Raw genomic sequence first — 25,779 nt, forward strand, 5'->3', positions numbered from 1 at the left:
AAAATAAATAATCTAATTTTGCATTTGGAGTTTATCGCTCAGGGAGCGTTTTATTCATTTTTGTTTTGGCATCAATGCAATGCACAATTTGTAATCGGTTTTTCACTCTTCTCTCGTGACCCAGATTGCCGATCGATCTCAAACTTCTACAGGTTTGTCAGTTTATGTATATGGTGGATTACATAAAGTGCTACATTGCCAGCAACTTTTTTGTTTGCAAAACCAATTCTGTAATGTTTCTTTAATTGTTCAGTGATGTGACTGTTTAAGGCATTACAAGCAGAAAATGTTATCTTTTTAACAAACTTCTGAACCTATTACTATTTAATAAATATACATGTACATGTATACGTGTACATTTTTCCTGTGACAAAACAATTGTAATGTCAAATAATTTGGGACATGAAGCTACACACTCCACTCAATCTTAATTCACTGCTCAATAGCGGCTTTCAGAGCCCACAAAACACAGTTGCATTTAAATAATTTGCTGACTAAAAATGCTGGAAGGAATGATGACCTGAATGTTAAGTACCAACTTCATTAAGCCCACAAGATTTTGCATTCAATTGTTGCTAAATGGGTGTAAGGTTTTAACAAAATCCTTCTGGAAGTAAGGACTGCACAGAACCAATGAGACGAGTCATATTTTGTTTACAAACCACACATAAAATGCTTTGTTCTTGGCACAATTTACCGGTATGATTCATACAATAGCACATAATTCACAATATTGAAAACGGCCCATAAATACATGCTCTGTTCTTAGTACAATTGACTGATACAATTCAAAGAATGGCACAGAACCAAAATGCAAGTCCCATTTATATAAACAGTAGTCCTAAATACACAGCACATAATACATACTTTGTTCTTGAAAATTTACCTGATACGATTTGAAGAATAGCACAGAACCTAAATGCAAAAGTTGTAAAGAGTAGGCCTAATACACAGCTTGTACATACTTTGCTATTGGCACAGTCAAACGAGGTATGAATTCAATGAATCCTCACTGTAATAACATCATTTTTCTGACTAAATTGAACAAATAATGCAAAGGTTATAATTGTGTAAGGTCAGTCTCGTCAATCCCTGATATCTTTACCAGTATTGTTTTGAATGCTAACTGGTAATGTCAGCCAAGTTAAAGGCCATGTCACACAGCGGAGCAATTTACAAGCATTATTTCAGAGTAAAGTGCGACTCGCTGTTTAGCACCAACATCGAGTATTTACACAAAGATAATACAACTAATCTAATTCAGCCGCTTGTGTAAAATCCTCATCCAAATTGTGTGCGTAGTCACTTATGATCCAAGTTCATCAGAGTTTAGTAATGACAAATAATGGCCAAGGCAAGCTCCCTATGACCTTGTGCTAGCACCACACCTCGTAACATCACACATTCATCCAGTGTATATCTGCTCATGATGGGAAGGTGTTTGGTGGAGCACTTTGTGATCTCATGATTCCAGGAATCTCATGTTGATACCACGCCTCAAAATCCTCCACTGACATCAACGTCACTCTCTCACGAATAAACTGCAGAAATAAAGAGAAACAATTCAAAGTTAAAAGTTTCAGCTCATAGATAATGTTTGGTCAGGGTGCCTTTGGTTATAACAGTCCCCAACCGATCAAACAAACTCTAGAAGTCCGCCAGTCTGACTCAATGAGGAATAGTTCATTAATTTGTTAATAACAGTCCCCAACCGATCAAACAAACTCTAGAAGTCCGCCAGTCTGACTCAATGAGGAATAGTTCATTAATTTGTTAATAACAGTCCCCAACCGATCAGACAAACTCTAGAAGTCCGCCAGTCTGACTCAATGAGGAATAGTTCATTAATTTGTTAATAACAGTCCCCAACCGATCAAACAAACTCTAGAAGACCGCCAGTCTGACTCAATGAGGAATAGTTCATTAATTTGTTAATAACAGTCCCCAACCGATCAAACAAACTCTAGAAGTCCGCCAGTCTGACTCAATGAGGAATAGTTCATTAATTTGTTAATTGCTGATTCTGTATTTGTTCAGTAGTGTCTTGTTCTAGTGTCTACCGTCTAAAAAATGTGCACTTTATAAGAACTCTGCTAATTATTCTTATCAAGTGATAAGTAACATTTGAAATCTCATCTCCTTACTGATGGGGTGACCCCATCAGTAAGGAGATGAGATTTCTAACAAAACAACTTGATAATTGTGCCCGCATATTCCTCCTACTCTGATTTTTCTATTTTTTGGTCTGCCCTTGATAAAATCAGGGGAAAAGGGTGATTTTTAGAAATAGCCTGACGCATCTCTTAAAGCCTACACTTGTGTACATGTAGGACGGCACATTTTCCTTCATAAAATGTTCAAACATTTGCTCCCAAGGACCAAGTATTCCCCTGGTTATGTGATATTCTTAATACAATGAACCCCTACCTCTACAGCTGCACTGACGTCTGGCAGACACAGTTCCCATGGCTTCAAACCCGTTAGTACATTCAGAAACTTCTGTGGTGTGATTTTACGACTCTCTATAATCCCCATGCTTTGGAGCTTCTCCAAGATGGCCGTACAGGCTCGATCAGCAAATACATAGGAAGGTAGTCGAGATGTTAGCTCCTGAAACCTGAAGGAATTAATCAAGAATCTATTGAAAAAAGTACCTAAAGATCAACTCGTACAAAATGAACATCATTTCTATTTTATTCTAGAAAGGTAAATGAGTGTGTAGTGAGTGCTTACATAAAAACACCTAGTTCAAAAATCAAAGGGAGGGGGGAAACAGCTAGTTTTTCTGATCAAACTTCGACAAAGTAACAGGGTGTTACAAGTACAAGAAAGATTATTAATTGGACTAGGCTTTTTACAAAACAAACTTTAAAGGGTCTGGGTACTTTTTACAGAATGTCCACAGATTTACATGAAACTTAAACAGTTTGTAAATAATGATAGTAGAAAGCTTCCCTTCGAGTTTTTGAGAACTTAGTAAAACAATGTCACCAAAATTATTTAGTCTTAGTTTTAGCATGTAAAAACGCATCAACCAATTGATACATTTTTACATGCAGACCGAGACGAAAAGTCTTTTTGTGACATTGTTTTACTATTTCTTATGAAGCAAGTAACATTTTGAGGGAAGCTTTCTTCCATCATTATCTTCAAACTGGGTAAGATTAATGTAAATCTGTGGACATTATGTTTTTTGTTTAAAAAAGTAACCAAATCCTTTAACGACCAAGAACTCAGAATTAACGTTTCTGTCATCAGATATGAATTCCAATGATAAAATTGATGATTGGGGGTAAAATTACACCATGACAAATGCCAGGAAATAGTTGAAACAAGGGACTAGCCAACAGGAAAATGCCCACCGCCTTAAAGATTCTCGTGATCTATGGATACTGCAGGCTTTTATTGCCGACATTTCTTTCTATTCATTGATTCCTTACCATTTACTTTCTTCCTCTACTCGTTTCTTCCTCATCTTTTCTTCAGCTGACTCTTCATTATCTCTTGCTGCTTCTTTCATTCTGTCCAGTTGAGAACTGATGTGAAGATTGGTCCGAATCGCTCGGAACTTCTCTTCACTTCGCCAAAGTTTCTTCCTGTGAATATAAACAAATTGTGAGTGTTGGAAAGTCAAATCCATAATTTGTTTTTGTTGTTAGCACTGTAAACTTGTTACTTTCCCAGAGTTCTGAGGAAACAAATCCACAGGCAAATCAATTGGGTGGGATTCGAACCCACGACCTATGCATTGCAAGAGCTGAGATGTTTTACCACACTAGACCAACAAATCCACACAACAACAAAAAGTCTTTTCTATGTAACTTAATAATCTATGGTTTAGTTTGACATGGTTTATAAAAGTACTTACTTCTCTAAGACTTCTAGTTTATCATGAAGCATAAGAGCTTTGTCTTCAGTGACGTCAGCGAAGCGACTTCGTAACTCAGACGGTAGATGAACATGTTTTTGACTTGGGAAGATCGGTTTGAACTCTGTCTTGGGTGGTGCACTGTCAATAAGAAACAGAGAAGTCTCATGAGAATTTGGCTTTTGAAACTAATGAGGTAACTCTGGACATTTCAATTAATATGACGCATCTATCAATCAATCAAATCAGTCAATTGTAAATATTTATAAGGTGCAATCCACTGTTGCCCATAGTGCTGTACAATAAGCTCTCAAAAAAGAAAGGTTTAAAGGGAAGTTTAAAGATGGCTACTGAGGGAGGTTTTGTTATGTTCTTTGGAAGATTATTCAACATTCCCTAATCATATTTGCTCATTGGATTGCGAAAGACTGAAGTTTGTCAGCAGGTTTCCTGTAAACTTCCAGTAGGTTGATCAAATAATCAAACAAGTTGAACGTCTTTTTCCAAATGAACAAGTTGTTTTGATTTCTACATTTGTTAAAGCTGAGCAGGACAAATGCTTTTGTTCCACTCCTTTTCTAAGAGTAGACTGCATTTATGCTAAACTAAGTTTGAGGGTTTAGAGTTGAGGCACAAGGGTTTGGAGTTTGTATTATTCGTGTTTGTACCCAGAATTTTCTAAACTTACTCTTATTCTTTAACCTAGATTGCCTGCTTTATTCCTAGTTTCTACCAACCACTATACCAACCTACAAACCACTATACCTACCTCATAGTTCTTAGCTTCCTATTGGTCGATGCCACCCAGGTATGAATCTGTTTTTCAGCCGGTTTAATCACTTTCTTATCTCGCTCTTCAAGGTGTTTCTTCTGTTAATGAAAAATAAAAATAGAAGATTAGAAATTATATTATCCATGTCTTCTCACAACATCAACTTTTAATTCTGAAGACACAAAAATCAACAGTAATGACCTACATTCAACGACCTATAGCACTGGGCATATCACGGTGCTCATTATTATTTTTCAACAGGAACAATCACAATTTCTTGATGACTAACAACTTCCGTACTCTAGCAACACCCTTTGATTCACTGGTCCACGTCTTTGGAATGCTATCTCTAGCAATTTAAGAACAATGCCGTCCGTGGGTCGATTTAAGATCTCCTACAAAAGAGTCCTCCTCTCCCACTATGTAACATAGCTTTTCTCTCCACTTCTTTATTTTCTTTTGTCGTCTTCAGTTAGCCTGGTTTAACATTCTTTGTGTTTTGTTGTCAGCATTTTGTATTGTCATTGTGTAATTGTCTTGCCCTAGTTTCTTCTTCGATGTTTATTAGTTTGTTTGTTTGTTTTGTTTGTTTGTGTGTTTTCGTGTCTGTATAAAGGCTGTTGTCTACAAGCCACGGCTTATCTAACAGCCTCATGCTCTCGCTCCTGTGTTGTACATAGTAAATTCCTAGTTATTAATTTATTATTTACTTTTAGATTATATTGTTTTTTTTATATAATTTAATGCACTTTAGATTTGTTAAATTTCTATGTACTGTTTAATTCTCACAATTGTTTTTTTTTCCAACAAGAGTATGGAATAAACGTTTATGAATTGAAATGAATTGATTTGTGCAATTCATAATCATATACATGATGAGAGAGATTGGCTGTTGCCAGCTTGGAGTTTATGTCCAGATCATCTAAAGGAATGTTTGTCATGTTTGTAGAGCAGAGCTATATTTGGAATGATGACACCCATTTAATGTTGCATCTTCTAAAAATAGGTGCTGCAGCGCATTCAGAAACCACTGTCAAAATCACAGGAGCAAACTCCTTCCCTTAGCAATAAGTTAAAAAACAGAGGTCAGTCACTCAGAATAGTAGAAAGCATGCTTTATTATCAAAATTAAAACCCATTTCACTGCAAAGCTTAACTTTATCTGTACAATTTCCAAAATTTCTTTCAGACCGTCAGCATTCATTGTTAAGTTGTAGGACTATTACATGATAGAAAAAGCCACTTACTGATAGTGTAGGTGTTTTGCTGACCGTAGTTCGTTGACCTGATGACCCTGTACTTAAAGCACCACTACGATCACTAGCAACAGAGGGAGACCTAAATAACAACAAGAATGTGGAGATTAACCTATGGTTAGTGTGCATGTTCAAAGTTTGCCACTATTGTAATACAACAACCTCTTTAAAAAACATCAAAAACTTCCCCAAATGTGAATATTTTCAAGAAGAGGCTAATTTTTTCTATACGCCATTTTTCTGTGTCAGTAACATGATTTATATATGTACATGTATGTCTTTCATGTCAAAGCATCTTGATATAAAAACAGGCGATATATACATTGTTTTGATTGATTGATTAGTTGATTGATTGATTGTGTTCTATTTGTCTAGAGGAAAAAATCCCTGTGACTTAACCACAGTGTTTAAAATATTATTCAGAAAAATGAAAATTGTCTAGGGTATCCCTTCGGACAAGAAGATTGCCCCCATCCTCTCCCCTCATCCCTGGGAGCTTCCAGTGTGTAGCAATGATTTCTCAAAAGTCTTAATCACATTCTCAACACAAAATACAAAACTTGGAAGTTCAGAATGTTAAATTATAGTAAGCTCGGTCATTTGGTGGCTCATTCAACTACAAAAAAGGAGTTTAAACTGGATCTAGAGATGAATTCTTTATGAATTATAGTTACCTCTCTCGTCTAGCACCCCGTCTTGATGCTGCATCATCTATCTCTTCAACCTTACTGACCATTGATGCACTTTCATATATATCATCAAGTAGTTTCAGTGTACCTATGAAATAGAAAATTAGTTTATCTTTAAATGTTATTGTATTTCATTATAATCATACTAATAATGGACATCTGAGAAGTGCCGGTATCAACCTTAAGTGGTGCTGCTTAGCGCACTGCTCTGTAAAAACAAATTGAAAACAATCAATTAAAGTAGCATCACATAAGTGAAAACAGAGTCAACAAAACTCTTCTTTATACAGATATGTTTTTAAACTATTCCTGAATATGCCATGTGAGTTTGGAAGTTAAACAGTTTCAGGTAGGGAGTTCCATAGCCTTGGTGCTTCGATCTGAAAACTTTTCCCCGATTGATGATTGCCATTTTTTCTTGAAGGAGTTTTGTGAAGACTTAACCACAATGCCCTTGGGCATAGAATTGGACAAGAACCATGACATGTTGGGCTCATCAGTCTCTACCCCATTTATCTCCTTAGAATGATCTGGGGGTGAGGTTGGCTCTGTGGTTTCTTTTCTTACTTTTCCTCTTCGAATCACACCTCAGACCGGAGTCTTGCATGTGGATTGGGTTTTCAGTTCCTACCTGATTGTGTGGATTTTCCCCCATCAGGGGTTTTCCTCCCAGATCTAAAACTGAACATTTCTTCTTGTTTCCTAGCCATCCTGTTATTGGGGCTAGTGATGTTGGATGTTTAATCAAATAAGAAAACAACAAACAAAGAATTTAACCCAATTTACCTTTTCCTGGCGTTACTTCCTTCCTAGCTGACACGTCATCTTCTTTTCTTGGTGTACTATCAGAACTCAGAGGATTGACTGATCCAACATTAGATGCAGTCTTTTGTAGAGCAGTCACACTGGATGCTTGGACTGACGTACGACGTGTACCTCGACCATAGGACATTGAGGCAGTCAGGTTCGGACCAAACTGCGAGGTTTTGGTACTATTGCGTGTTTTCTGAAAAATTGTAGAAAAATTAACACCACATAAACATGTAGCTCATACATTGTACAACTGTAAATATCAAACTCTTTACAGAGTTACAAAAATGGACATAATTATGTTATACTGTTAGTCCTTTTTTAATTGTCATGTGCCAAATAAGTTAATGTAATTGCAATGGGAGACTTTTGGGGACTCTAGGTAGTAGCAGTTTACCAGATAAATCCATTGTTCTTGAAAATGTGAGCATTCTCAGAATGGCGTACACAATGGAAACTTACCTGGCATGCCTGTGGAGTCAATTTCACAAAAAGGACTATTCCTAGGAGATATAAAAAAACGTATGGCTGGTCCTAAGTTAAGGACGAGTAACTCGTCCTAACTCGAGATAAAAGACTAGTCTTAACTCTTGGTGAAATCCACCCCTTTAAATATAAAGTGCAACATCCAACAAATCAAATAGTGAAAGTGCTGAATTTAAAAGCTTAAAACACAGTTCACACTTCACACACATTGCGAAAATGAAGCGTACTTTATTGTATCACAATAGTTCGCTTTGCATTCGCTTCCGCGTGAAGTATGAAACGTGCTAACTACTGTCAAAACAATAAGCAACAATAGTATGTTTTAGTAATAACACAAACTACATGTTTCTGGATTCTACTGAATACCAATCACAGCTTCAAACTCTGGAGGAGTTTCTGAAATCATTGTTCTTCAAGAAGCACTTACAGAGACATTTGAGGTCTTTCTCTATGGTCTTACTAGGCCCAAAGCTGAATTCATAAATTGTACTTTACACCACAGCGGAAGCAAAGCCAATCTGCTTGCGTCAAAATTGGAAAAACAGCGTGTACCAATTGTTGCATCACAAAAATTGGCTCCGTTTTCACATAAGTATAAACACTCTTAAAAACAAAAGTGCATATACATGTATAATGACATTTTTATTTGGTTAGAAGAATAAAACGTCTCAAGACATGTCAAGTAACTTCTTATTTTCACATTCTTACACTTCACATTGTAAAGTACATGTAGTATTAAACTTGTATTAAAACAAAATATCACAGCAGAATCAGCACACAATGATAGACAACTACACAACAAAGCTAAACACATGTAGTTGTGTAACTGTCTATTCTTCATTATATTTATTACCTGTCCACCCAGACTTGGCAAACTTTCCGTCTTAAGCATTAACATTTAAAACAAGTAGCAAATAAACATAAATACAAAATACTCAATTGATCTACAATGAATTGTATAAGCAGCAATTGACGGACAGAGAATAAACGAAAGCTAGAAGGAACTTACCCATTGGTAAATCACTGAATCAAACATTAGGCGTTTTCAAAATAAATACAATACAAAGTAGTCATAAAACAGTACCTCATTTTTAAAAGTAAGAACGTCAGTTAAATAGACAAAATTGGCTAACCGTTAACATAATTTAGTGATGTGGAATCATAGACAATAATATAGAAAATACTTTTTAGATGAATGTTGTAAAGAAAATCATCAAAATATCACGCAATTGGTGAAAAATGTTTAAAAAACAATAGCTTTCAAAGGTCTGCGTTTATGCTTTCCAGTTTCTAGTTTATGTCTGACACTTGAGTAAAAAAAATTATGTTAATAACTAAAAAACACTGAAATAAAAGTCTCTTTGAGAGAAAATCTTTTGGAAAAAGGTGTTTAGGAAAATAAGAAGAGACATTGAAGTTTTCTAGAATGCTTACCAGATGACCAGCTCCTGGATTACTGACAAAGGAATTCCATCTTGTATCAACAAGCTTCTCACGTTTCCTTTCTTTCACAGTCGTCTTACAAAAAGTGTTTTGCCGTAAATCTCTGAAAAAGTATAAAGAAGCTGTTTATACTAGCGCAGTGTTAGCCAGGGGGTGTCTGGGTGCCTGTTTTATCTGTTATTTGCATTAAGCATGTTAAGTGAACAATTTGGAAACCCCTTCACCAAATCCTGGGTAAAACCTTTTTATCTGGTCTTATTATCCACAATCAGGGCAAATTGAAAATCCAAATCATCTTCAGTATTCACATTTCAAAAGCTTATTGTTTGGCAAATTAAAAGAAAATATTTCGGAACTAATATCCAAAGTTGAGATTAAGTTGGTTCATTTGACTAGGCGTCAATTTTTTAGAGAATGCAGCTGTATACCATAGATCCTAGCATTTTCCCTCAACATTGGCCAACTGACTAAATGCTACTTAAAACAATACAAAATTCTCTCCAAGTGGTCCTGCTGACTAGTTCAGTGATACAAAACATCACTATATAATATGAAATCTAAATTTCAATCCAACTGGTAATATGCTGTTCAGTCACTGAAACAAACTAAGAAGTACAATATTGAACCATTGTACAACACACAGTGTACTTACACATAACTATCCAGTTCACCACTTGAACCATTGTACAACACACAGTGTACTTACACATAACTATCCAGTTCACCACTTGAACCATTGTACAACACACAGTGTACTTACACACAACTATCCAGTTCACCACTTGAACCATTGTACAACACACAGTGTACTTACACACAACTATCCAGTTCACCACTTGAACCATTGTACAACACACAGTGTACTTACACACAACTATCCAGTTCACCACTTGAACCATTGTACAACACACAGTGTACTTACACATAACTATCCAGTTCACCACTTGAACCATTGTACAACACACAGTGTACTTACACACAACTATCCAGTTCACCACTTGAACCATTGTACAACACACAGTGTACTTACACACAACTATCCAGTTCACCACTTGAACCATTGTACAACACACAGTGTACTTACACACAACTATCCAGTTCACCACTTGAACCATTGTACAACACATAGTGTACTTACACATAACTATCCAGTTCACCACTTGAACCATTGTACAACACACAGTGTACTTACACATAACTATCCAGTTCACCACTTGAACCATTGTACAACACACAGTGTACTTACACACAACTATCCAGTTCACCACTTGAACCATTGTACAACACACAGTGTACTTACACACAACTATCCAGTTCACCACTTGAACCATTGTACAACACACAGTTACACACAACTATCCAGTTCACCACTTGAACCATTGTACAACACACAGTGTACTTACACACAACTATCCAGTTCACCACTTGAACCATTGTACAACACACAGTGTACTTACACACAACTATCCAGTTCACCACTTGAACCATTGTACAACACACAGTGTACTTACACATAACTATCCAGTTCACCACTTGAACCATTGTACAACACACAGTGTACTTACACACAACTATCCAGTTCACCACTTGAACCATTGTACAACACACAGTTACACACAACTATCCAGTTCACCACTTGAACCATTGTACAACACACAGTGTACTTACACACAACTATCCAGTTCACCACTTGAACCATTGTACAACACACAGTGTACTTACACACAACTATCCAGTTCACCACTTGAACCATTGTACAACACACAGTGTACTTACACACAACTATCCAGTTCACCACTTGAACCATTGTACAACACACAGTTACACACAACTATCCAGTTCACCACTTGAACCATTGTACAACACACAGTGTACTTACACACAACTATCCAGTTCACCACTTGAACCATTGTACAACACACAGTGTACTTACACACAACTATCCAGTTCACCACTTGAACCATTGTACAACACACAGTTACACACAACTATCCAGTTCACCACTTGAACCATTGTACAACACACAGTGTACTTACACATAACTATCCAGTTCACCACTTGAACCATTGTACAACACACAGTGTACTTACACATAACTATCCAGTTCACCACTTGAACCATTGTACAACACACAGTGTACTTACACATAACTATCCAGTTCACCACTTGAACCATTGTACAACACACAGTGTACTTACACACAACTATCCAGTTCACCACTTGAACCATTGTACAACACACAGTTACACACAACTATCCAGTTCACCACTTGAACCATTGTACAACACACAGTGTACTTACACACAACTATCCAGTTCACCACTTGAACCATTGTACAACACACAGTGTACTTACACACAACTATCCAGTTCACCACTTGAACCATTGTACAACACACAGTGTACTTACACATAACTATCCAGTTCACCACTTGAACCATTGTACAACACACAGTGTACTTACACACAACTATCCAGTTCACCACTTGAACCATTGTACAACACACAGTTACACACAACTATCCAGTTCACCACTTGAACCATTGTACAACACACAGTGTACTTACACATAACTATCCAGTTCACCACTTGAACCATTGTACAACACACAGTGTACTTACACATAACTATCCAGTTCACCACTTGAACCATTGTACAACACACAGTGTACTTACACATAACTATCCAGTTCACCACTTGAACCATTGTACAACACACAGTGTACTTACACACAACTATCCAGTTCACCACTTGAACCATTGTACAACACACAGTGTACTTACACACAACTATCCAGTTCACCACTTGAACCATTGTACAACACACAGTGTACTTACACATAACTATCCAGTTCACCACTTGAACCATTGTACAACACACAGTGTACTTACACACAACTATCCAGTTCACCACTTGAACCATTGTACAACACACAGTGTACTTACACATAACTATCCAGTTCACCACTTGAACCATTGTACAACACACAGTGTACTTACACATAACTATCCAGTTCACCACTTGAACCATTGTACAACACACAGTGTACTTACACATAACTATCCAGTTCACCACTTGAACCATTGTACAACACACAGTGTACTTACACATAACTATCCAGTTCACCACTTGAACCATTGTACAACACACAGTGTACTTACACACAACTATCCAGTTCACCACTTGAACCATTGTACAACACACAGTGTACTTACACATAACTATCCAGTTCACCACTTGAACCATTGTACAACACACAGTGTACTTACACATAACTATCCAGTTCACCACTTGAACCATTGTACAACACACAGTGTACTTACACACAACTATCCAGTTCACCACTTGAACCATTGTACAACACACAGTGTACTTACACATAACTATCCAGTTCACCACTTGAACCATTGTACAACACACAGTGTACTTACACACAACTATCCAGTTCACCACTTGAACCATTGTACAACACACAGTGTACTTACACATAACTATCCAGTTCACCACTTGAACCATTGTACAACACACAGTGTACTTACACACAACTATCCAGTTCACCACTTGAACCATTGTACAACACACAGTGTACTTACACATAACTATCCAGTTCACCACTTGAACCATTGTACAACACACAGTGTACTTACACACAACTATCCAGTTCACCACTTGAACCATTGTACAACACACAGTGTACTTACACACAACTATCCAGTTCACCACTTGAACCATTGTACAACACACAGTGTACTTACACATAACTATCCAGTTCCCCACTTTGGGAGTAAAAGTGTACACAGGAACCAACTCCCAAACTGGTGTAATTGATAGATGTGCGCTGAGCGGAGGTGCGTTCCACCATAGAGCTTAATACTTAAGTGCTTTCCAAGTCCAATAATTTACTTAGTAGGATTTGAATCTTTGCATGGTGGAAGTTATAACTAAGAGAGGTTTGTGGTAACACCATGTGAAAATCTCATTTGAGTAGTATTTTGGTCCTGAAAAAAACCAGTGGTTGACAACTCAACATTTTGGTCAGTTATGCTCTAATCAAGAGGACTATCTTACTTGTATTTAATGGTCCAGCATTTAGTAATTGGTTCCATAGCAGCAGGTGGTTCAGTCATCATTGCTTCTAAGATCCAGTTAACTGCACACAGCTGACGAAATATAGCATCCCTGTCAAAACAACATAAAAGACTGTTATTTGAATCAATCAAAATGTTAAGCACGGGCCTTGAACTCTACTCTTGAACGGGCAAACCAATTTTGCTCTGGTAAGGGGCATCTCAAGGATTTGGATTGGAACTTTGCAAAGGGCACCACGGCAATAGACCGATCCACTAAGCTCCGCCCCATTACGTATTGACCAATCACAATGTAACGAAGGTTCCGACAAATAAGGTCCGACATGGTGCGCGTATCTTGGCGCGCGCAGCAGAGTTGTGCAGAAAGGCGTTGGAGAGCCCCACGTGTTCTTGCTCACATGTGCGTCGTGGGCGGAGCCTACTGGATCGGTCTATTGACTGAAAGCACACTTGATAAACTGTATATAAACTAATGAAGATGCATACAAATTGTATGGTAATCAAAGTTGGTTTGCTGAGAAGCTGAGGTGGTCTGTAACTGAGTTATCAATCAGAAAAATTGGTACAATGAATTTTGAAGCAAGAGAGTAAAACATAAATGACAATCTAAATAAGTGATGATTGAAGCTTTGCATGTTGTGGAAAACAGGAACTATCTATAACTAGTACACTTGTGGGTACAACCATGTGTAAATGTCTTTTGGGAGGGGGCTTAAAAGAGCTGCTGTGGTCTCAACATTTCAGACAGTTGGGAGGGGGCTTAAAAGAGCTGCTGTGGTCTCAACATTTCAGACAGTTGGGAGGGGGCTTAAAAGAGCTGCTGTGGTCTCAACATTTCAGACAGTTGGGAGGGGGCTTAAAAGAGCTGCTGTGGTCTCAACATTTCAGACAGTTGGGAGGGGGCTTAAAAGAGCTGCTGTGGCCTCAACATTTCAGACAGTTGGGAGGGGGCTTAAAAGAGCTGCTGTGGTCTCAACATTTCAGACAGTTGGGAGGGGGCTTAAAAGAGCTGCTGTGGTCTCAACATTTCAGACAGTTGGGAGGGGGCTTAAAAGAGCTGCTGTGGTCTCAACATTTCAGACAGTTGGGGGGGACTTATAAGAGCTGCTGTGGTCTCAACATTTCAGACAGTTGGGAGGGGGCTTAAAAGAGCTGCTGTGGCCTCAACATTTCAGACAGTTGGGAGGGGGCTTAAAAGAGCTGCTGTGGTCTCAACATTTCAGACAGTTGGGAGGGGGCTTAAAAGAGCTGCTGTGGTCTCAACATTTCAGACAGTTGGGAGGGGGCTTATAAGAGCTGCTGTGGTCTCAACATTTCAGACAGTTGGGAGGGGGCTTAAAAGAGCTGCTGTGGCCTCAACATTTCAGACAGTTGGGAGGGGGCTTAAAAGAGCTGCTGTGGTCTCAACATTTCAGACAGTTGGGAGGGGGCTTAAAAGAGCTGCTGTGGTCTCAACATTTCAGACAGTTGGGAGGGGGCTTAAAAGAGCTGCTGTGGTCTCAACATTTCAGACAGTTGGGAGGGGGCTTAAAAGAGCTGCTGTGGCCTCAACATTTCAGACAGTTGGGAGGGGGCTTAAAAGAGCTGCTGTGGTCTCAACATTTCAGACAGTTGGGAGGGGGCTTAAAAGAGCTGCTGTGGTCTCAACATTTCAGACATTTGGGAGGGGGCTTAAAAGAGCTGCTGTGGTCTCAACATTTCAGACAGTTGGGAGGGGGCTTAAAAGAGCTGCTGTGGTCTCAACATTTCAGACAGTTGGGAGGGGGGGCTTAAAAGAGCTGCTGTGGTCTCAACATTTCAGACAGTTGGGAGAGGGCTTATAAGAGCTGCTGTGGTCTCAACATTTCAGACAGTTGGGGGGGACTTATAAGAGCTGCTGTGGTCTCAACATTTCAGACAGTTGGGAGGGGGCTTAAAAGAGCTGCTGTGGTCTCAACATTTCAGACAGAGTCAAAATGCTAATCCATGATGAAAGTTTTAAATCTTATTCTGCCTCCTACCTATTAGCTTTACTTCCATCATCATTCTCCACATTAATATTGGATCTAATTGGTGTGTAAGGCCTCGGTGGTTCACTATTAACAATGTTCTTTCATCTCATATTTCCTACCTTTTAGCTTTACTTCCATCATCATTCTCCACATTAATATTGGATCTGATTGGTGTATAAGGCCATGGTGGTTCACTATTAACAATGTTTTTTCATCTCATATTTCCTACCTGTTAGCTTTACTTCCATCATCATTCTCCACATTAATATTGGATCTAACTGGTGTATAAGGCCTCGGTGGTTCACTACTCTTCTTCTTTCGTCTTCTTCTGATAACCGGTGAGGAGCAACTTAAGATGGATTTAGCCGGAGTAGCAGTGCCACTCTGCTCACTGACCACACCTAGTGCTGAGATTGGATCTGTGTGCTCATCAGTAACATCAGGATGATCAGTTGGAGGGAGGGCAGTGCTGGGTGGAGGAAGGGTGCTGGCTGGAGGGACAACGGTGCTAGCTGGAGGGACAACGATGCTAGCTGGAGTGTACAGGTGCGTCTCAGGACGGGAGAAAGACACCTCTTTCTTTCCTTCATTGGTTGAATGCGTTAAGAAGATGCTGCAAGTCAAGACACTTCCTTATTAATGAGATTCATGAATTAAGATTTAAATTAGTCCAAATGCAAATTTGAGTTAAAGAAGTTTGCTTCAAAGATCTTTGTGTTTGTCTGTTTTTAAGATCTGTGTGTTTGTCTGTTGTTCAAGCTTAAATCCTAATTTTTTGAATGCTCTTTCAATATCTGAGTCTCTCTGTCTGTTTTCCTAACCTAACCTTGGATCTTCCTTATCAACTCATTATCTCTATCTACATGTATGTCTGAGTTATCAAGATGACGTAACCAGTCTATAGTCTGTTTGTCCGTCTCTCTGTCTGTTCTCCTGTTCGTCCGTTTCTCTGTCTGTCTGTTTTCCTAACCTTAGATCTTCATCCCTTACCAACTCATGACGTAACCAGTCTATAGTCTGTATGTCCGTCTCTCTGTCGGTCTGTTTTCCTAACCTTAGATCTTCACCTTACCAACTCATGATCTCTCTATCTATGTCTGATGAGTTATCAAGATGACATTACCAGTCTATAGTCTGTCTGTCCGTCTCTCCGTTTGTTTCCCTAACCTTGGATCTTCATCCCTTGCCAACCAACTCATTATCTCTATCTACATGTATCTCAGTTATCAATATGACAAAATCAGTCTATTAGATTATTATTAGTTTGTTTGTCCGTCTCTCTGTTGGTTTTCCTAACCTTAGATCTTCATCCCTTGCTAATTCATCATCAGTATCTCCATCTGAACTATCTACATTTGGAGGTTGCCATTCTCTTCTTCTTCGTTCTGCTTCTTGTAATTTTTGATTTTCCTCTGCGTTCATCTGAACAAAACAAGCAAAAACAGCATCACGCTAACCAACTTATAATCAAACTTGAATCCTTGACCCATAGCAACAAGAGGTGTATAATATTGCTCGGCCCATTATTGCACAAAGTGTTTTGTGCTAGGGTATTGCTTGAAGTCAATCTGTTATTCAACTCAAGATGAATGGTATTGTTACACTTGTTTTTCCAAGCTTAATATTAAATGCTGAGCACATCAATGTTTTCTTTAGTAGACAAATGTTACCAACAACATAACATGAACATTTTGTCTTATTTTGGCTTTGTTGAAAAAACTGTTATCAGTCATTTCAAGCGTTGTAACCCTTGAATGGATCCCTCTCTCCTACTGGTTCTCTGGTGGTAAATAAACCTGCTTGGATGTGATCCTGGCTGCAATAGTTACAGGTTGTATGGCCGCTGACAGGCAGCCCCAAAAACAACTTGCAAAGATGGAGGGAGACCGTCAACATAGGGGTTACTCAGCTGGTAGGGCACCAGATTATTAATCCAAAGGTTGCAGCAGGTTCAAATCCCGATCTAGTCAATTATTCTTGGCATCTAAAATTTACCCAGTCAATTTCCCTTCATTTTTGTTTAGTGTTATTTTTGACAATTACATACCCTGTCTTCATCCTCTTTTCTTATTGTTGTAAATACACCATGTCCAAGTTTGACCCAGTTTACCATTTTCCTGTACAAAATAATAAAACATGATGAAATGAACTGTCATTTAAGTTTGTAAATTAAATTCAAAAACTCAGCTGCAAAATAGTTGTCGCCTTGAACCGTGATAAAAGTTTGTCAATGCACCTTTGAAAACTAAAAAGACCATACCTTGCAGATACAATTTCTTTACTTAATGATTTCTTGTTCTTATGATTCCGACGGAAGACAAATTTTCTTGGAGGAGGTTTTTGTTCGGGTTGTTGCATTAAGGAGGAATCTTTCTTCTTTTCTTTCTCGTCATCTCCTTCCTCATCAGAACCACTCCCTGAAGACTCTTCAAACTGGGCCTAAAGATAGCAAGATTATAACAAGAATTAGTTATTGTGCAATTAAAGGTCATGTGACCACATGTAAATTTAATGGGACCAGTTCCGGGCATTTCCAATGGGAAAACTTATTCACATAAAAAAATAATAGTTTCTAATTATTTTCTTAGGGATCTTAATTTACAGCAAGAAGGATGTATCTTGTGCTGCTTTATAACTGTTCCTTTTGCCATATTTCAGTGCAGTTGGTTGCCTCCAAGTTGAATGAAAAATACTACCCTAGAAATTCAAATAAACCAAAGTAATAGCCCCTTAAGAACACAAAAAGACTAGTTTATAAAAGTAGATAGTGATTGTGAGTATTTTATAATAAAACATTTAAATTTAAAGTCCCCTACAATGTAATATATAATAATAATATCGAAGTCTTATATAGCGCACGTATCTACCAAACAAGGTACTCAAGGCGCTGAGTATATACAAACTTTCAGAAAGATAGGTAATTGCAGTGATGAATTCTGAGACCCAATTATTTAGCACCTTATAAGGGTTTACAAGGTGCTAAGGCACATTAAGCAGCCATAACCAGGAACACCGGGGCGAACCCCTTCTCTTTTCGATAAGTGCACTGGGTTCTTTTACATGCGTTACACAACACATGGGACCAACGGCTTTACATCCCATCCGAAGGACGAAGCAATGGTTAAGTGTCTTGCTCAAGGACACAGTGTCACGGCTGGGGATTCGAACCCACACTCTGCTGATCAGAAACACCAGAGTTTGAATTCGGTGCTCTTAACCGCTCGGCCACGACACTTCCACAGTTATATGTTTACACCATGTGTACAGTTGAAAAGGGATACTTGGGGTGAACTATCTTTATTCTTTGCCTACCATCTCACATCAAGTTTCTATTAATGAACAAAAACCAGATTACTTTGGCTGGAAATAATACATTTTCTTGTATTGGGCACTTTATTCCATTGAGGGTCATCTTGAGTTTTCATCAACTTCAAAGCAATAGCCGGAAACTAAAAGCTTCCTTCAAAATTAAACTACACCAAGCACAGTTCCCAATTTCAAAGAACAGCTGCAGCTAAGCATAACAAAATTGTGTTTGTCAGAATAAGATTAAAAACCAATAAAAGACTTTCACATCAGTGACTGGAGTCCTTTTGCTACTTTTGCTTCGTACAAATGTTTCTTTTAGAAGTAAAATGTTTTTCCGCAACGGCAGCTTTATGAAATTGTAAGCCCAGATCAAAACATTTTCTCCATCCAATCATGAAATGGACAACTGTTCTTCTCAGTTCGCAGTGTGAGGGCATGTCTGTGCAAAACAAGTAAAGCAAAAATGGGTTTTTTCTTTATACATTTATTTGGCTAAAAACAACATACATACATGAATACAGGCAGTCATAAAAAAAAGTATAAAAAATGTATGTAGGGATTAGCTGTTGAACGAAAAAAACTTCATGCAGTGAAAAATCTGGTCAATCGTAGGAATTCTTTGAAATCTGTTCTTACAATTATTTACTTTTAAATCTCTCCAGTAGTCACTAATCAAAGGCGCATTGTGCATCTATTCAGATGGGATTTGGAATTAGAGCTTGCCGGATTCACAACTAAGCAAACATAGATCCAGCGTTTCCAATAGAGAGTGCTTTATTAACATTGTGAATGACGAAGCATTCTGCAGTGTTTGTTCATTCCAAGCAGAAATGCAAATAATCTACAGATCTCTAGACTCAATTGGACAATAAGAGGCGCCAGCATTCTTCTTTAAAGAAATACAGGGGTTCATTTTTAGGTGATTTAATCCTAGGAAAAAGTTGGAACATTTTATTGAGTAAAAAGCCAGACCCACATGTACATGTACACACAGAATTTATGCTTTAATTATTTTTTTTTTCAAAGGGCCACCAATAAGGAAATCTCATCATGCCCGACTTTTCTAGTGAGAGACTGGACTGTAGGGGCCTATAGATTCTAAACTACAAATTCTAGCCCGTCCAGCCCTCCCTTCCCAAACACAATATTAATATGAAACCATGGTCAGATGGTAATTGTTTTTTTAATATCAAGACTAAAGCATTGTTTTGCAAATCAGGTTGGAGGCAACATGAAACTGATTGCAATGCAGTGCTACTTTTTGCAATTGATTTACATAGAAACAAAAACACATCTCCACAATTTTTTTTTTTTTTTTTTAAAAATTGATTGTCTGTAAATGTTTAGTGTAATATTTTCTGTAATTTAAGCAGACAGAAATTGGTTGAGTTTTAAAGTGAGATTAAAACCAATATTTGCCATAAAGTCAAAGTGCAACTGTTGCTACGGTTCTAGCCTCTTGGCCTATTTATAAACCAGCCACCATGGAGCTACTGAATGCCCATTTCAGATATTCCAATATCAATACCAATATCAAGTAGGTTAATTATTACACCATATGCCATTTGCTGCTGGCAAATTTGTCAGATATTAATTTTTTTCAAATTTCGTGGATGTTAATTTTATTTTTTATTTTTTTGAGTGGCGGGGGAGATATTTCTAGTCAGTAGGCTATTCAAAATTAAATTCAATTTAAGAGTGCTTCCTCTAGTGTACAATCTATCATAAGTTTCAATGTCAAAGGTACATGTACTGGACAGTCACACGTTATGTCATTGTCTCAGACCATAACATAACAAATCTATGAAAATTTGAGTTAAATTGGTCATCAAACTTGCAAGTTAAGAATGAAAGAAAAACATCCTTGTTGCATTACTTTGTGTGTCTTTAAGATTCATAGTGAAAGGCTTCAGTTTAATTATTTCATTTTTTGAGTGAGAAGTTACCTCATTCTCAAAAACTATGCTAAGTACTTCAGAGGGAACCTTTTCTCATGATGTGTTGTACACTATTAACAGCTCCCAATTGCCTGTTAGCAAGTAAGTTTTGATGTTATTTTTTTGAGTAGGCCTAATTACCAATAGTGTCCAGTGCCTTTAAAAAGGTAAAAGTCTGCCCTGGGCCAATATGGCTGATCGGGCCTGTGTTTTCTGGTTTCCTTGGCATTAAACAACTGAGTAATAATTTATTTCTATTGGACAGGATGGTATGACCTGCATTTGGGCATAAGTTACTAGTTGCGATGATTGTTACCCACCATCCTCACCTAAAAACGATGGAGGGTAACGGACTAGTTAGGATCATCACATTATAACAGGTATCATGATAATTCACCCCAATACTTCAACAACTCTTTTTTTCTGCAACATTTTGAAAGTCTTGACAGTGCGAAACTTACCCCATTTTGTCCAAGTGAATGTAGAATTAATTTCTTCTCTTCGAGATAAAGCGGTTCTCCCAGTAGTTGATAAGGTTTGTGATTTACAGACCGGTACCCTTGCTCACCAATCTGATGAAGCCTGAAAAAAGAAATAATATAAATAAAACTTGAATTGAATAGCAAAATGACATCAGTTGCCACTAAAAAAAAATAGCATCCAATGTGCATTAACAATTGTTCAGTCTTAAATTTGTACAATTGATGCATAAATGCATTGAAAATACAATGTTTCCTTGTAATTCTTATCATGTGGTTGAAACAGTATTACCTGTACAAACATAATCATTGACAATTGTTCCAAGCATGGAGATTCTCATCATTTATGCTTGTCAGACAAGTTTCTTTACATTTTTTGTTTATAATAATTTATTTGAAAACATTTCCACAAATTAATTGCCTATTCATACTAAGAAAGCACAACATTTAGGGCTGTATAATATTCTTTTGTTGGATAATTTTGAACAGCATTTTTTGAATGAATGTGTAATTTTTTTCTAAACATTACAAATGTACAAAATAGATGTAATTTTGGCTTGGAACTGATGTACATGTACAGAACATACCTTCTTGCATAGTTGGCCTTAAATATTTCATCATTAGTTGTTGAGGTACGATTTGTCTTGTATTGAGTGTCAGAGCGAGCCAAGATTTGTTCCCCTTGATTTGAAGGTAGAGCAAGTGGAATGGGCTGGATATATGACCTAGGGTCACGTGTCTTTGCTGGGCACATCTTCAAGTTCAGTGAAGTTAAATCCACACCTCCAACTGGAAAATAACCACAAAATTATTACAATAATAATTATTCATTTGCAAGGTAGAAAAAAATCTTAATCGATGCATGATATTGGTTTTTTTTTTCTTCAAAATGCTGATTTATGCAAAATTTTCAAGAAAGATACAATAAAAAGTTCATTAATTTGTTAGTTGCGATAACGTAACCCTCCTCCTGAAGGCTAAGCCTGAAAGGTCCGGCTTCGCCGTCGGGAGGAGTACGTTATCACAACTTTTCAAATGTCTACTCAAACAAATAATGTCACAGTATTTTCACAATCCCACTTAATCCCTCCATATTCAGCGAGGTGACAGCAGGCACAAATCACATTCTGCTCTGGCAGCAGCATTCACTAACGGACAACCAGCATGGAGATGCCTTCCATGGTAGCCAGGTTGGACTCTGTTTGCAGTGAATTCGTGGCACTTACTGCGACTACCGTTTGTGAGTTTTTCACAATTTTGATTTCCGATAAAGGGGCGAATCGTACCAAACCATTTTACCATCTTTATTATTTAAACAAGTAGGCCTAGGCCTAAACTTTTTTTGTTAAAGGGTAAAAATAAAAAATTATACATTTTACCATGCTGTACATTTTTATGGTCATGACTTCACTGTCATTGACAGTGTCAAATTAAGTAACAAGTAACAACATCAGTCACGACATTAATAATAAAATGCTTATTTAACTGTCATTACTGATGTGATCGTTTTTAATTATCCTAAGATAGATTTACTCACACGATCAAATTCAAAGCATCCTAAACAGTCAGCTTCAGGTACACCATTTTGAGGATCCAGAGTAAACGATACAAAAAGAACAACCTCGCTAAGTCGCAACGAAATTCCCACACGCCGGTCCAACAGGGCACTGGTGAGCTGACCAAGTCGACCTAAGAGCTGGGCGGGTGGAACGACAAAATGTACGGCGTAAATAAGGCCCCAGTCACGGTGAAAACACTTCAATATTCTGGAGCTTCAAACTCGGTTTTCACTAAACAAGTCCAAAGTTTTTCACAATGTGTAAGTGAACAGTGTTTAGAAAAATAAACTCATCATCCTTCTTGATGTGCATTTCATGGATTCATTCTTATCAACGTCAATAATAAATCAATATGTCTTCAATGTTTAGAATCGTGTGTAGTGAAGTTTGCGCTCGCGACTCTCGCGATGGATTACTTGAAAAGCATTTGGGACGTTGGCTGTGCCTTCTATGAAGCGCACAACTTACATCTATGTGAATAAAATCAAATATGTTTTGTATGAGTCAATACATTTCTCAAAAATAAATCACAACATTTATGTGAGTAATATTCGGTAGCATACAATTAAACATAACTTCACTGTTTATTACTGCTTTGTAATGGTTACTTGAGGATACATAGTTTTCCAGAGGGGTGCAGTAAGTTTAATCTACCAGCCAAAGCGTTCCTTGGTTACTGCAAATAATAACTGTAGTGTGTGACAGATCCGGGAAGGAGGAGACATGGCATCCGGGATCAGGAACTTACGACCGTCTGCTGATCCTCTGGCCCAAATCGGATTATTTCTACTCGAAGGTCGACGGATCATTGGGGGAGGGTGGGGGGGGGGGGGTGTAAGAAGCTGTCTACATGATTGGGTGGTTTGATGGCGACGACATGATGAATCATTAAATTTAGAACATAATGCGATGTGGGCAGGAGATTCTGTCCCGGCTTATTTGGCGGACTGAGTGAACAAACTTCGTCTGAAATTTAAGCGCCCTTTTCTTTTATCATCATCCATCGCCGCCAGCCGGCCCTTGTATCAACTTTCTGCTTCAAGCCCCGTATAAATCGAATCGGGGAGGGGTCCGCCAGCTCCGCCTCAATACAAAACAACAACTACCAACAAAAATAAACAAACTTTAATAATACAAAAAATAATGGAAAAATAAAGAATACAAAAGTCCCGCAAAAACAATGCAAAAAAAGTTCACTGGACACTATTATTTTTTGTTGGTGTAATAATATCATAAAACACTTTGGGTCACGGCTCCCTCACTTGACGTAGTTTTTGGTTACTTTTTTTCACTCTGAAGCATTTTATAATGCATCTGCTGAAAGCACACAAACTAAACAATGACGGTTTTTGTTGCAATAATACTCTCTTAACCAATATTGAGCCAACATTTTCTTGTTAATACATAATGTCGGGATACACAAAGAGACAAACTAGTTAAACTAGTTTGTTAAACTAGTTAAACTAGTTTGTTAAACTAGTTAAACTAGTTTGTTAAACTAGTTAAACTAGTTTGTTTGACAATGATTATTACCAATATTAATGTGTTCAGTTCCTTTCCAGCACAATGTATGTTCAGTTTGTTTTCGAGATGACACTAAGTATGGCATCAATTACAAAGATGTCCGCTATAAAGGTGGATTGGTTTTAAAATACGGTGCAAACTGCAAACCTACAAAGTGCATGAAGGGGAAAAAGGCCGATTCGCAATAATTAATTTTTTCTTTGCCGGGTGAAATGTATTTTTCCCCTTACAACCATCCCCCGCGTACAGTCTAAAAGAATGGGAAGCACGCCCCACTTTGTGCCCCCTTGCCCCCTTCCCAAAAATTAGTTTGAAACCTGGACTTTTGGGATTGAAACTTCCATGTTTGAATGTTCAATTTAACGCCTGTCGCCTTTTCATGTGTTTTCACACTCACAATGTTCAAGTAGCCGGCCCCACCCTACTCAAGGGAAAAGAGGGTGAAAGGGATTTTTTTAAATCGGGGGGGGGGGGGGTCCGGGGAGCTGAATAATTGTTGCAATAAAATAAGTAATTATCTCATCCCCTCCCCCCCCCCTCTAAGCCGCTGCGAATTTATGGAGATGCTTGGTCCACTACGACCTCGACCCCATCGACTGCGGATCGTTTAAAGTTGTTCCAAGTGCGAGTGGAAAATCAACTCACTGAATCGATTTTGTTCAAAATGCACGTATAAGTGATTATAATCTCTTGAAGAGCTTACTTAATATTGTTTTGAGTGATTATAATCTCTTGAAAATTTCGTATACTTTAAAACGTCGTAAATGCCTGACTATTTTAAGAGCTTACTTATTATTATTTTGACTTAGATTAGAAACTTTGATAAGTGTTACAATAAAACAGTGTCTCAGGGAAATGTTTTTACCTGCATTACGAAGTAGGTCTACAGCAGACAAACATACATGTGGGAACACATTGTCGTGGATATGGAATCGGGTGGCGGGTAAACAAAAAAATTGAATGTAAAGAAGCAATGATGCCTGAAGGGCGTGCCCGATAATGAGGAGCCATTCTAGCCTTGTACACTGCAGATGACTATAACACATCTTTTGTTTTAACATGTTATTAAATTTAATTCATAAATACCTCAGACAGTTTCGCTATTCCTATTGGTGGAGAGTGCGTCACGTGTGGGTGTTTAAAACCTTTGATAATGACCAGTGTTTACAACCGGTTGTGAGCGGATACTCCGCGCTAGTCTTGGTGCAAAACGTTTCTTGTTACGGGCGATGCAGGCGCTGTCGGTGAGTTGGCCTCGCTGTGTGTGAAAGAAATAGGCATGCAACACACGGGATGTACATACCACGGAGGTAGAAACATACAGCTAGAGCTCATCAAGCACGTCGGAAACGTAAAGTTTTACAGAGTTTCTTAATTACTTAATATTACGCCTTTTAACCAAAAAGGTATATTTATGAATGGGAATAAAAGGGTTGTTATAGCTACATAGTTCTTTCACGGCCTTCGGCTCGGGCCTTTATCACACGGCAATTCGACCCTGCCTGTTTAAACGGCCGTGTCGCTACCCTTTTATTCCCTTAGCAAAGGGCATAAGAGATGTTTACCAAT

The 25,779-nt window shown here is 38.0% G+C and overlaps 1 protein-coding gene across 1 annotated transcript; it reads right to left on the minus strand.

The window, feature by feature from the left end:
* Positions 1-169: 169 nt before the first annotated feature.
* Positions 170-23,076, minus strand: LOC117300956 (coiled-coil domain-containing protein 60-like). The gene is made up of 17 exons (XM_033784827.1): positions 22,665-23,076; positions 21,715-21,916; positions 21,110-21,230; positions 17,663-17,841; positions 17,450-17,519; positions 16,700-16,824; positions 15,632-16,015; positions 13,392-13,502; positions 9,316-9,427; positions 7,372-7,591; positions 6,571-6,673; positions 5,888-5,978; positions 4,638-4,738; positions 3,869-4,009; positions 3,441-3,596; positions 2,428-2,617; positions 170-1,541 (listed from the first exon to the last, which is right to left on the minus strand). The coding sequence occupies exons 2-17, from the start codon at positions 21,879-21,881 to the stop codon at positions 1,425-1,427; spliced, it is 2,388 nt and encodes a 795-aa protein (XP_033640718.1). The 5' UTR covers positions 21,882-21,916; positions 22,665-23,076; the 3' UTR covers positions 170-1,424.
* Between the last annotated feature and the right edge of the window lie 2,703 nt (positions 23,077-25,779).

The sequence above is a fragment of the Asterias rubens genome, chromosome 16 (assembly GCF_902459465.1).
Source record: "Asterias rubens chromosome 16, eAstRub1.3, whole genome shotgun sequence".
Lineage (NCBI taxonomy): Eukaryota > Metazoa > Echinodermata > Asteroidea > Forcipulatida > Asteriidae > Asterias > Asterias rubens.